Consider the following 13,168-nt stretch of genomic DNA (forward strand, 5'->3'; position numbering starts at 1 on the left):
TACATATTAAATTTTGATTAACATTTTTCTCAATTCACATCGGCCAAGATATTTTCGAGTTCAGACTCCTGTCAGAATGTGTAACCAATAGATATGATTAATAACACTAAAAAGGATATACGCGACACGTCGAGAATCATCATCGCTCTCAGCCAGCAAGGAAGTGAGCACATTTTAAACTCTACGTGATAGTTCCCCCATATTCCTCGTACAAGGTGTGTCCGCATTCAAGATCTCGTGAAATATGTGATCAAAAGGTGCGATCGAAATCAGTCATTGTGATTCAAAACCTATTGCCATCAGTACAATATCACATTCAGGTTTCATGCATTTTATTGTCAATGCCCGCTATTTGATTTCACCTCGATCAACTACCTCATATTACCCAGCAGGAGTCATTTGAGCCCTACCATAATACGCGGTACATTTTGGAACTGCACATTGGCCATCTCAACAGACTATTCGACCTTCAATTCTACTACCAGCTTCTGATCTTTTTATCGTTTATGATTTACAGTCGATCAGAGAAATCACAAGAAAACCCCATGTTGAAGATTGTTCTTGGTGATGGACATCCCGATAGGCTATTGCCAAATGACGCCTAGCGTGCTTGTGGCTGAGTTATATTCAGCACAACTCGCGACTCAAGCAATGTTGGGGCTGGGGATGTAGTAAGATGATCGCGATTTTCGAAATACCAATTCCGTACCATACAACTGATCTGGGACCGCCGAACATAAGCCGAGTATGGAGCAAACTTGTTTATCTGATCGCACGTGACACCCCGCCCATCGGTGACACAATTAGCTGGAACGCGCCGATCCCGAGCCATCCACATCTCAACTTGAGCAATGCCCCTTCACCGGAGATGGCATCATCGGCATTGTTCACGGCCTCAAGGCGACAGACACTAACCTATCTATTGGCAGTGTGTCCCTTCTCTATCGCGTTCCTAGTATTCATCAATTCTTCGGTCTCCTTCGTGGTCACCGATCTTATCGGGCTGACTGATGGCGAGGGCGATGCCGTCGGCACGCTAGGGTTCGCGGATGAGTTGCTAGCATTAGCAGCGTGTCCGCTATGGGGTGTTCTTTCGGATCGTATAGGCGTGCGAATTGTATGTTGGTCCTGGCCCTGTACTGGTCAACGACAGCTGACCTCATTAGGTATGTACTCTTGGTTATGCGGTGATTGCGGTGGCGTTGGTTGTCTTTGTGCAGTCTACGAATGTATACCCGCAGCTTCTTTTCGGCCGGCTCCTTTTCAGTGTTGGTGGGTCGGCTGTCTCGACTATGGTTACCGCAGTCTTGCCAACAGTGACGGGCAAGGCGTTCAAAAGGGAGGCGTATCGAGCTTCTGTTTCTTCGGAGCTCATCATTACTCCAGATCGACATATAGCAAGCCAGGGAGATTCCAATCCCGAGGCATCGCCATCTGCTCGGCTCTCTGGGTTCGTTGGGCTGTTCGCTGGTTGCGGCGCGCTGGTCTCGCTGGGCGTGTTTCTTCCTCTGCCAGCCCGGTTCGAAAAAATGGGTCTCTCGCCTGCTGAAGCTCTGCAGCGCAGCTACTACCTGGTAGCTGTGGTGGCTGTCATCATTAGCTTGGTCAGCTTTATCGGTCTTCGTGATCTTCCTGGGGAGGAAGAGAAAGGATGGAGTGCATTGTGGAAGACAGATTCTTCTTATGAATCGGATGAACAAAATGGAGAGGAAGTTCATCCAGCCAACCTGCCATACTGGAAACAGTTGACCACCGCGATGCTTTTGGGGTTCCGCAATCGCAGCATCGGGCTGGGGTATGTCGGAGGATTCGTTGCTCGGGCATCCTCGGTCGGCATCTCACTGTTCATTCCTCTGGCCGTCAACCATTACTACCGCGGGTCGGGTCTATGCCATGAGAACCATGACCCGGTGCCAGGCTCCGGTCTCGGCGACATCAAGAAAGCATGTCCGCGCGCGTACATTGTGGCATCGATTCTGACCGGGGTATCTCAACTGGTTGCGCTCATTGCGGCGCCAGCGTTTGGCTACCTCACCGACAAGTCCCGCCGATACAATTTCCCCCTTCTCTTCGCTGCTCTCGTTGGAGTCGTGGGATACTTGGCATTTGCACTAATGCCCAGCCCTCAATTCCAAGGCCCCGACGGTAGCGCCGGCGTGTTTGTGATTATGGGACTGGTCGGTATCAGCCAAATTGGTGCGATAGTCTGCAGCTTGGCAGTGCTCAGCAAGGGCATCCTGCGAGTGAGCATCGACGACGACGTGCTACGCAAGATCACCGATCAAAGCGAGGAGAGCAGTGGGGACGACGAGGACCGCCCGCTCTTAGCGGGGTCAGTCAACCGACAGCTGCAGCACCTAGCACACCTGAAGGGATCCATCGCCGGAGTGTACTCGCTCTACGGTGGTGCGGGCATCCTTTTGCTCACCAAAGTAGGCGGACTTTTGTTCGACGTCTTGTCCTCAGGCACCCCGTTCTACATCATGGCGGGATTTAACGGAATCCTCTTGGCGACGGGTGTCGTGTGTGGAGTTCTGAATCATGTGGCTCGGGTCACCGTGTAAGACAAGGCATCAATATCAAACGGTTGCTGTTCTAGCTAGATCTAAATATGGGAAGCCTGTATCCCCAGTGTTTCAACCTGAGTTAGCTGCATCGGGGCGATGCAGCTACACTCTTAGCCTCATCGTCCAGCGTCCAGAGCAGCTGGGGGGGCCAAAATCCGAGGTTACTCACGCTAAATGAACCTAGGGTCGCAAAAGGGAAATTGCGACTCGGGTATCGGACCTGCGTGGCTTTTCTAAGGTTCTATTTGCTTGTTCCCCACCCGGGCCATAGGGTTGAACCGCCTCTTTCCCTTCTCCTAGCGAGGGAGAAATAGCAATAGACGATCGCATAGATCTCGCCGCGGTCATTTTCCACGACATTGCATATTTCATCCTGGCAATGACGGACCACCTGCCAGCAAAACACGGGCTATAGCTCTTTGTTTATGACGAGCGACCAACAACCTACCCGATCAGGGTGTTTCGGAGCGAATGATCCGCCAAACCCTGGGTCAAAGCCGGAGCCTAAACCAACCCCAGTTTAGTGGAGGAAATAGCGTGCCCCTTTCTAGTGTTTGCGCCCGCTTACTGGGGAACCCCTGGGGCCTGTTCATGGTTCTGTCCCGGACCCGTTCTTGTGTTAGCCGCCCACTATCACTTCATCCTCCCCAATCAGGGTCCTTGAGGTCGTTGGAAATGTCCCTCAATGACCCTAAAGCCTCTTGGCGCCCCTGTGCAGGATTCGCAGGCCATACTTCGCTTTTATGGGCGTATCGCCCTCTTCCACCCCCCCCCGGGATCCTTCTCCTCCTCATCTGGCTTCACTCTGTCTCTAGGCGTAACGCCCTTTTATTCTTTTCAGTCTCTCGTTCAACTTGTTAGACCAGTCCCCTCGTTTAAAACTGGTCGTTGCTATTCCAAGTCCTACACTCTTTTGAAGCCATTTCTAGTTCTCGATTCGTCGGATCTCAAACATCTAATACGTTCAATATCGTCAACATGCGTTTCCACACCGTTGCCCTCTTGACTGGCGCTACTGCCGTCGCCGCTGGCAACACTGCGACTCTTCTGCTGCCTGGGTTTGAGGGTCATGATCTTCAGGCTGGTGTTCTCAACTCCGTATGTAGCCCATCGACGTCGAGGTATAAATAAGAGTGTTTCAAACTAACATCACCATCAGAACGGCGAGACCACCACCTACCTGATTACCTGCCCGACCACAGTTGCTGCCTCTGCCTGTGGAATCCTCGGCACTGGCATGACCGCCATGGCCGCGCCCACCACCATGTCACTGGTGAACGCTGACAGCAACGGAAAGTAAGGGAGCCTCATTAGCCGCGCATACTCCAACCTTAAGTGACTATTCTAACGTACATCACAGCACTGCATCCATCGGCTGCAACCTCTCTGGCACCACCTACGCCTCTTGCTTCGCCCAGGAAGGCACCGTGACTGTGCATCACACCTTGAACAGCAAGGACTTGAACTACATGCCCGTGACGGTGACGGGTCCCTGCTCAACCAGCACCCCGACCCCCACTTCGACCCCCACCCCGACTTCGACCTCGACCTCGACCTTGACGTCCACCTCGACCGTCACCCCAACTTCGACCGTCACTCCCCTCGACCCGGACCCCGATCTCGAGCCCGAAGAAGTCCACCAGCAAGCCCGCTTCGTCTACCCGCATGGTGACCAGCTCGGCTAGGCTCCCTTCCAGCACCGGCACCGTTATCACCGGCACCCCTCTTCCCGCTGCCTCTACCGCCCCGGCCTCAGCTACCCCCTCTGCTGCTGGCGCCGCCGCTCTGTCCGGCAACGGCTGGGCTCTGGGAGGAGCCGTAATGGCGATGTTCTACGCCCTCGCATAATCGACGCGACCCTTTTGTTTTCCTTTACATGTGCAGGATTCTAATACCGAGTACCCACGCGGGGCTAATGATGTGGCTGTCTCCATTGGGGTTCCAGCTTTTTGCGCCCTTGGAGCCAGCCACGCTATTTTCTAATTGGATGTTTATCATGTAACACTATGTGTACCACATCTACTATTACTTAATGATTTGATATTTTTCTACACGACTGCATGAACCAGCGCCGGCTCCTGTATTTCTTTTTTTCTTCTTCTTCTTCTTCTTCTTCTTCTTCTTCTTCTGATGTGTCACTATTATTTTGATGGAACTGGATATACCATTCTTACATCCCTGCCTGTACCTTCATAGTGACATAGTTGATTGGGGTTTCAACGTTCTCATTCCCTTTTTCATTTGTGAAGGGTATAGATGTTCCATGGTGTTATTGGATCTCCTTGCTATCACGTACAGAAGAGGTTGGTCCTGGCCTTCTCTACCGAACAATTACCAGGAGTGTGACTACATAGACCAGAGATAGCACCCGCGTATGTATTATCTAGAAACATACAACTCCATGGAGTCATCCAGATCCATGATCAACAAACTGATATTTGAATTGCGGTTGATCAAAATTTTTAGCTATAAATGTTAGTTGGCACTTCCCAGGCGAGGCTTAGCATATTCTGTTCAAATACATCTGAAATCGGGTATATATCATTCCGGAATGCCCTCGGACAAGAAACTAGATCATACAATAATCATAATCTCGCTGATTGAGATAATTCTCTTTTAAAGTGAAGTCCGAGTTATGTTCATATCATCATATATACACGCTATCATCCATCATTCTTTGCCCAGCCTGCTCACTCCGATCTAGTCCAACTGCGCAAACACCTCTAGAGCCTCATGTAACTTTCCAAACACACCATTATGCCACCCCGTCATCGCTTTCCACTCCTCCGCCCGCAACATGCCCCAATACATGCGCAACCAACCCCCGACAATGAAATCCGCATAACAAGCTCGACTTCCCCTCAAAAACGGCCCACTCGCGTCTCTCGAAAATAACTCCGCAAGCCCCGCCAGATCGTCCTCAAACTCCTTCACCACCTCCTTCCTCTTCTCCTCACTGATTTCCAAAGAATCCCACGGCACTCCCGACCGACGCGAGAACTCCGCCTTATCTTTCTCCGCAGTCGCAGGATCAAACGGGAACCCCTCCAGCACTAGCTGCGCATGCGCGCTAAAAGCAGCATCGACATTCGTGTTGAACTTCACGTACGCCGTCACATGTCCATCGGCGACTTTCGTTTCCGCGATCGGCGCGGGCAGATTCAAGACTTGCCCGAATTTGTACTCCAGCTCCTGCACAGGGAACAAATCTCCGGCTCCCGAGGACGGGTATTGTTCCTGGAGGTATACTGCTATCTCAAACGAATCACCCACTACACGTCCAGTTGCTGGATCGGAGATCATGGGTAGGGTCTGATAAGGGGATCCATCGGCGAATGTGCGCGACGCGGGGATGTTGAAAGCGCCGCGGACGGTGCTGATCTCGCCCAGGGGCACCCAAGTTGTTTTGTAGGCGGTTTGTTTGAAATTGAGAGCGTAGCGGGTTTTCCAGGGGTTTGGAGAACAAGCAGTTTTCTCTACCGGGGGGCGGAGGGCGATGTCGTAGAAGGTGATTGGGGCCATGGTGGACGATGTGGTTGAGGTCGTGATTGCGGTTATCGTTGCCGCGGTGAAATCGAGAATGGGAACAATTGGCAATGGACTGTGATGCACTCTATGAAGTTTTGTTTGAAATGTTGTCAATTAATCCTTGAAAGTCCTGTATCCTATTTATACTACAGTGGTGCAAGCAGCCAGTGTTGAGTCACGGCGAGTCATGCACGATTCATGTGGACCATGTAGACCAAGTGGACCAAGTGGACCAAGTCGGGGGGGGGGGAAAGTGGAACTAGGCCAAGCGATGTAACCAGCCACAGGGAGCAATACACAGTCATGGTGATTCCAAGATAGAAGAGGAGCTGGATTATTTTTCTGGTCAGGGTTCTCGTAATAGGGTCACTATGGTTCTCCAGGGATTGAGATTTATCGATACAGTCGGGGTAGATCCACGTTGGTTTATATGCAAATGTGGATTCAATTATTCACGCCCACTAACCGAGGCCATGATCGCCTTCCATACATCCTCCGACTGCAACAGAGTATCGTGATCTGTCCCATCGACCGTACTGGAGACAAAGTCAATGGCCTCTACACCGGGTGCCTGCCAACAGGATTCAAAATAGTGTTGTCCCCGTCTACCCACTAAGGCATCGGTAGCCGCAAAATAGACACGAACACGCATTCGATCATCCATGGATTGTTCGCGTGCAGCCAGCGTCTGCGCGCATTGAGCATAATCCGAGCAGGCCCCCCAGTCACTGTCGCCCTTGCGAAGACACTGTAAAGCCTCGCTATTCGCGCCAACAGTACTCTCATCGTACATGAAGCGAAGGGACAGGCGAAAGAGCTCCGCCTGTTCCGCGTGGGAAATACCAGAATCATGCTCGATGCCCTGCTCAGTAGCATCAAGAGAAGAACGGGTTTCCTCTGCTGCGCTATTTCGGGATGTGATCTTGCGAATCAACCCTCCGCTTGTCGCAAGCATAGGGGCTCCCTGGGTTACGAAGAAGCGCGGGATCTGGTGCCAGAATGTGAAGGCTTTGGTGGGAATATACTGGGCCATTTGCATCACGGTGACATGGGAATGGGCGGTATCCACCCAAGGGGCTGGAAGCGGGGTTCAAAGTTAATCTATTACTTCTCCCAACGAAGAAGGCATTGGAGACATTTACCTAGTAAGAAAACTTCGGGGTTCAAAAGTTCACGGCATTGGGCCCAGGTATTGAGCAAAAATACCGTGCCCGCACTGTGAGCGACCAAATTGACGCGCGCAATACCGAGATGTGCTAACAGGCGCGGGACCAACTCGACCCAGGTGGAGACTCGCTGGTGGAGGGGCACATCCGTCGATGCGCCCATGCCCGCTCGGTCGACGACGAGCAGACGCACGCCTGCGCGCTCGGCAAGCGCGTGCAGAGGGATGCCTACATAGCGCGAGGCGAACATCCCCGGTAGGAAGAGCAGGGCGGGCCCGGTGGCGCAGCCAACCTCGGCAAAAGAGACTGTCAGCGAGCCACATGCGATGTCGAAGGTGACACGGCGGTGGAAGCACGAGTTAGAGATCAGCGCGAGAGGATCTGACATGGCGACCGGGGTATCGTTATAGGGAATCAAAACCTCTTGATATCTCATCCAACGTTTCTGGTGACGGGGAGGGTTCAGTAATGAAAGCTAGAGATTCACCTAAGACACGGTGAGATTTAGCGAGGCTGAGATTGAGGCTAAGGCTTATATTGCTGACATCCACCAATTTAGGCTACAATAGTGCGCTTCTTTATGGAGGGAGTCCTCGTAACTTACAATGTAACGAAGAACAGGAAATAATGACAATTAGAGGTTTATCAAGGATAAGTCAGACCATTATCAAACGAATAAATATTCCTGATCTAGATTTCAAGGTTGTCCGGCCAATGCTGATATTGATTCTGCTCTGATTCCCACACTCTCATTTCTCATTCCCTCGTTCACCTAGATAATACTAAATAGACACGTTCATGGACAAAATCACTTTTAGAACATGCACTCGAAATACAACACCAAGTACATCTCTGAAAGTACGAAAGGAACTCCGATGAGGATTCTCGAAATGAAGGGCCCGAAGGAATTCAATCACCGCGAACAACATGGTAACTTCTATAGCAGTCCGAAACACACCTCCCCATGTTAATTGCCAGTAGAAGTTATTCGCCAAAGATGCTAGATGTACCCAACTGACAACACAGCCATGTAATTGGTGTACAAAAAAAATTACAAAACTCAGCTTTTCATTTGGACTACCCTGGTGTAGTCCCGATTTCATGAGTACGCTTGGTCTTGACCTCGACATTGGAACAAACACTGACTCAGGTAGTAGGCAACCATGTGATTCTTCCTCAATGATGACGGAGAAGAAGAAGAAGAAGAAGAAGAGGAAGAGCAGTGATTGCTTCACATGACCAAAGCCCTCCATGCCTTTTCGAAAGATAGTATCATACTCCAAGATCGCACACTAGAAGAGCCGACTTCAAGGCAAAAACAAAAGTGTAAATTCCGCGCTAGTCTTGTGATTCTATCTCGATTCAATCTATGACAGTCACTTCTAAACCAGCCCGAGTGACTGCAAGAAACGCTGGCTAAAAAGCAAATGATGATTCCGCAACGCCTAATTAGCTCATGCATCCACTTGAAATCGGAAAAAAAAGAACAGCCCCTCATGCATCCAAGTTCCACTTTGAGGTCCAACCCCCCCCCAATTCATGATTGCAGCGTCACAGCTATGAAAATTTAGAGAAATGGACGCCCCCCCCCCCCGGCACATTCAGGTCTTGCAGAAAAATAAGTTAAATCGAGACCTCCTCTGTCTTCTGGAATCGGTCCTTGAGGGTCACCATGAGCGGCGGCTTATCCCAAAGGAAATACACTTTCTGGTTGGTCCAATTCGTACTGTCAGCACAAAGGGTGAGATCGAAATGGTACAATAGTTTGCAGATGATGAGGCGGATTTCGCAGTATGCCAAGCTGTAACAAAAGCATTGTCAGAATATACCTTTGAAGTGGTCAGGGAGCACATACTTCTTTCCAAGACAATTTCGTGGTCCAAGGCTGAAAGGCTGTAGCACATCTTTTTTGTCTTGTTCGAAGCGTGAATCGTGGCCGAGCCATCGCTCAGGGAGGAAGCTGTGGGGCAAGGTGAAGTTTGACGAGGAGCGATATGAGGCGTAGTGATGGCAGGCGGCAATGGTCTGATTAGAACAAAAGTCAGTTAGTTGTACTTAATTTCAATGCTACTGCAGACATACCCCCCCAGGCACATAATGCCCATCAACCATCGATCCACCGGAAGGAAAAACGCGCGCGAGACTTGTGACAAAGGGCGGGTGCATGCGAAGGGATTCTTCAATCACGGCTGCGAGGTACACCAAGGAAGCTGCACTGCGAAAAGTAATATCGTTTTCCTGAATAAATGCAGATCGAATTTCAGAGACAAGCTGGCTCATGACAGCCGGGTTGCTACACAGATAGAAGATCGCGCCGGAAAGCAAAGTGGCAGCAGTTTCACTGCCAGCCACGATGAGGATGAACGCATTCGAGTGGATCTCGGCTCTGCTCATGATCCGCCCTCCATCCAAATATTGGCCCTTTGACTCGCTGAGGCCATTCTGTAAGATTGCCGAAATGAAATCAGGGCGGGTCATGTTCGTCTCCAGCCGTCGATCAACTTTTTGAGCTGCCAGATCGAAATGCTCAATAGCCTTTCTTTTCACTTCCCTCGGGACTAAAGCGTAGAAGACACTTCCAAGCACTGGGAATTGATTTGCGACACCCGCAATAGCAAGTGCTTTGATGGAATTGAAGACCAATTGAATCCAAGGATGCAACCGGCTGTCTTTGAGACAGTCGAAAGACTCACCGAACATCAGATCGCCGGTGATGTCAAAGGTCGTGTAGTTCATCCAATTGTTAATGTCAATACGAGATGTTTTGGTCATCTCGAAACGAAGCTTGCCAATCATGGTGTCCACATAGCCCTTGATCAAGCCTTCCTGGTCTCGTAGGGCTCGTTCTGAGAAGGCATGGGCCAATAGACGCCGCTGACGCGCGTGCACAGCATTGTCCACTGCACAAACCATGTGATCCACGCCATTCGCAGGCGGCAAATAATGACTTCGATCCTTGGCAAAGCAGCCCCCGGGTCTAGCACCGTAGATATCACGAAAAGCCTGTGGAGTGTTGAAGGCAAGTTCATTGGGGCTGATCCGGACAACAGGGCCATATTTTTCATGTAAAGCCAAGACATCCAAGTGATTCCGACCCCTCAAAACAGACAACTGTCCGGGGATACGTGAGATGGCCCATAGCTTTGGACCAGGAAAGTGACTGAGCGGAGACAGGTAAAGTTCATAGATGATGCTGCCGGCGCATGCAAGCAAGAGCTAGTTGCAGAACATGCCAAATTAGCGAAGCCCAGATGACGGAGCGGAAAATAGGGCTCAGAAACAGCCAAGCAGGAATTGGGCTGGGTGTGATTCTGCTGTAGGGTCCTGCAGCTCCCACAAACGAGGGCGTACGGGCCATGCAACTTACCAGCAGTGCTGCAGACAGGCACCAGAATGGGATGATGGAGACTGATGCTGTCCAAGGCGCCATTCTGAAAGTGCGTGACGAAGGAGGGATGGAGTCCGGGGGCTTGCAGAGCCACAAGCCCATATAATCCACTTGTTTTGGGCGCTATCCCGTTCCCCCTTTGGGGAAGTGGGCCGATGGAGAGGGTTCCCTGTGTATGAAGATCGGATTATTGAGGGCAAGTTTCCAAGCAGAAGCCGAAGTAACACTACTTTTGATGAATTGTCGGAAGGTGACAGGTTTGGAGGCCGTGATGGCTGTGATACAAAGGTAAAAGGTGATCTTCATTTTGTTCTAGGCTAGCATTCAAATCAGTTCTCCATATGTCTCCGAATAGGAGACTTTATTCTAGCCCAATTCACGACTCAGCTAGCCCCGATACCACGGCTTCCGACCGTATACAATGTGCAGATTGCAATAGGTGTGGACATCCGGATTTCTCAGATCCCTCCGTACACCAGCCAGGAACACCTGGGTCTCGTTGTTGGACCATCCTAGCACTCGAGTAAACAGAGCCAGCGAATACGACTCCACGGCCATCAAGAGGGAACACAGGTTATACCTCCCAATCTCTTTTTGTACAGGGTCCCTCGACCAAGCACTCGACGGAACCTAAGAAAGCCAAAATATCAGTTCCCTCAAATTCCCTTTTTTTTTTTTTAAAAAAAAAAAGCAACCCACGTCCTTCAACTCCCCCAAAATAACCCGAACAAAGACAAATCAGCACCTGAAATCATGTCGTACCTTGTACACCTCATCTCTGACGTCTTCAAAACCGGCCTCCATCAGTCGTTGCCGATGTCCTTCGGCGATATTCATAGGTCGGTGGAACGCCTCACTGGCCTCATGCAGCTGTCCGAGGAATTCGCACAACGTCGGTGCCAGACGCAATGACTCGTCATCCGATCGAAGTGTTACCTCAAACTCCTGCAATTCAATCCAGCCTCCGGGACGCAGATGCTCGTAGGCCTGGCGCAGCAGCCGCGGCCAGTTAGCGATGGCCCCACCCAGGTCGCGCGCATGGATGAAATCAAATGGGCGGCCAGCACTGTACAGCCAGGGGGATTCGGCGTCGTCAACTAGGAATTGGAGATTGGGCGGGACCCAGGATGGTTGGATTGGGCTGAGGTCGGTGCCGATTACCTCGGCGCTGGGGAAGGAATCGGCGAAGTCGATGGCCCATATTCCTGTCCCTGTGCCGATATCTAGTGCTCGTTGAATGTTTTTGTCCACTGGGGCACGGAAGAGAGCACCGTTAAGAGCGAGGTTGCGCACGTGGTGAAGGAGATCTTGTCGGTCTTGTTCTTGTTCGTCGTTGGGGAGGACGTAGTGACCTTCGCGGTAGGAGTGGTATCTTCGTCCGTTCTCGTAGGCGTAATTCTTGACGTCGGAGAGGAGGGATGCTGTGTAGTTGGAAGTGTCGGAGTAGTAGTCGTCGTCGAATACGGAATTTCTTTCTCCGCCCGTTGAGGCTACGGAGGATGAGTCTCCCAGGTCCTCTGAGTATGGCGGAGTATCTGAAGATGTGGGTATAACATGGTTGGAAATGTATTGAGCTTCGAGGAAGGTTTGCGGTGCTGCATGAGCTTGTAATGGGGATTCTGCTGACATTGAGGGCGCTGTATCTATACGCGCCGCCAGGTCTGATCTGTAGGACTCATCTGGTAATTTTGAAGGTGTTGTGATCGATGCTGAAACCGAATTGACTCGAGAGTGTGTGATCTTGGGATCTTCCTCCGCGTTCTTTTCAGTTGTTTCCTCGGGTATTGAAGCTAATTGAGGATGCATGGCAAATGTGTGCTCTTCCAATGCTCTCTCTGAATTCCCCAAACGCTCTGGCTCATAGACAAGCGATAGCTCTGGTAATGCTGTGATTTGAACTTCATCATCCACGTTATCTGGAGCTGGTTTCAAAGGTGGAATTGAGCTTGGAGATACCGGCGGGCTTATTTCCACTCCGTTGACCAAGGAGTCAATGTCTGCACATTGTGAAGGCTGTGGAGCCAACGGCGATGGAGATAAAAGCACTTGTTCTGACCTCCCCTCGACCGCAGGTGTAGCGAAGTTCGATGCTGGAAGCAGACGGGCTTCCGTCGTGACATGTCCATTCGCAATGGTATCTCTCCCAGTCCTCGAAGAGGGCATCCTCGTATCCCTCCCAAAACCAGTCACGAAAGCTAGAAAGGAGAAATCTGAGCACATAGTGGGATGGAAGCCCAGAAAAGTGAGCGGGGCCGGCATTGATGAGAGGTCGTCCTGTCGGACGCTTATGTTTGTAACGTTTTGCCTGTTGGACAAGCCGATGGCGAACAAGACCGATGTAGTAATCTGAGCTCACGGCATCCACTCAGACAACCCGATGTACGTGGAGGGTAGGACTAAGCGGAAAGTGACAAAGTGCTGGCTAGGAGCTGGTGACAATGCAAGCCCTAGAGATCGAGTTATGGGCTGTGATTTGGAACGTGGTTGGTTATAAGGCCAGTGTAGTACAAGAGGAAGGG

At 50.9% G+C, this 13,168-nt stretch overlaps 6 protein-coding genes across 6 annotated transcripts; 2 read left to right on the forward strand and 4 right to left on the reverse strand.

The window, feature by feature from the left end:
- Positions 1 to 868: 868 nt before the first annotated feature.
- N7477_003149 (putative MFS transporter) lies at positions 869 to 2,564 on the forward strand (the record flags this gene model as incomplete). The annotated part of the gene is made up of 2 exons (XM_056964812.1): positions 869 to 1,117; positions 1,167 to 2,564. 2 exons carry the CDS (start codon positions 869 to 871, stop codon positions 2,562 to 2,564), a joined length of 1,647 nt encoding a protein of 548 aa, XP_056824765.1.
- Positions 2,565 to 3,545: 981 nt separating this feature from the next.
- On the forward strand, positions 3,546 to 4,415 carry N7477_003150 (putative GPI anchored glycoprotein; the record flags this gene model as incomplete). The annotated part of the gene is made up of 4 exons (XM_056964813.1): positions 3,546 to 3,665; positions 3,727 to 3,863; positions 3,928 to 4,209; positions 4,265 to 4,415. The coding sequence occupies 4 exons, from the start codon at positions 3,546 to 3,548 to the stop codon at positions 4,413 to 4,415; spliced, it is 690 nt and encodes a 229-aa protein (XP_056824766.1).
- Positions 4,416 to 5,267: 852 nt separating this feature from the next.
- N7477_003151 (uncharacterized protein) lies at positions 5,268 to 6,089 on the reverse strand (the record flags this gene model as incomplete). Its single annotated transcript, XM_056964814.1, has 1 exon — positions 5,268 to 6,089. The coding sequence occupies one exon, from the start codon at positions 6,087 to 6,089 to the stop codon at positions 5,268 to 5,270; it is 822 nt and encodes a 273-aa protein (XP_056824767.1).
- A 454-nt stretch (positions 6,090 to 6,543) lies between these two features.
- N7477_003152 (alpha/beta fold hydrolase) lies at positions 6,544 to 7,649 on the reverse strand (the record flags this gene model as incomplete). Its single annotated transcript, XM_056964815.1, has 2 exons — positions 6,544 to 7,172; positions 7,238 to 7,649. 2 exons carry the CDS (start codon positions 7,647 to 7,649, stop codon positions 6,544 to 6,546), a joined length of 1,041 nt encoding a protein of 346 aa, XP_056824768.1.
- A 1,235-nt stretch (positions 7,650 to 8,884) lies between these two features.
- On the reverse strand, positions 8,885 to 10,691 carry N7477_003153 (cytochrome P450; the record flags this gene model as incomplete). The annotated part of the gene is made up of 4 exons (XM_056964816.1): positions 8,885 to 9,062; positions 9,117 to 9,286; positions 9,344 to 10,477; positions 10,629 to 10,691. The coding sequence occupies 4 exons, from the start codon at positions 10,689 to 10,691 to the stop codon at positions 8,885 to 8,887; spliced, it is 1,545 nt and encodes a 514-aa protein (XP_056824769.1).
- A 696-nt stretch (positions 10,692 to 11,387) lies between these two features.
- On the reverse strand, positions 11,388 to 12,812 carry N7477_003154 (class I SAM-dependent methyltransferase; the record flags this gene model as incomplete). The annotated part of the gene is made up of 1 exon (XM_056964817.1): positions 11,388 to 12,812. One exon carries the CDS (start codon positions 12,810 to 12,812, stop codon positions 11,388 to 11,390), a length of 1,425 nt encoding a protein of 474 aa, XP_056824770.1.
- Positions 12,813 to 13,168: the final 356 nt, after the last annotated feature.

Source organism: Penicillium maclennaniae (assembly GCF_028827695.1).
Source record: "Penicillium maclennaniae strain IBT 15551 chromosome Unknown utg000003l:1.0-5670915.0:1.0-5674809.0, whole genome shotgun sequence".
NCBI lineage: Eukaryota > Fungi > Ascomycota > Eurotiomycetes > Eurotiales > Aspergillaceae > Penicillium > Penicillium maclennaniae.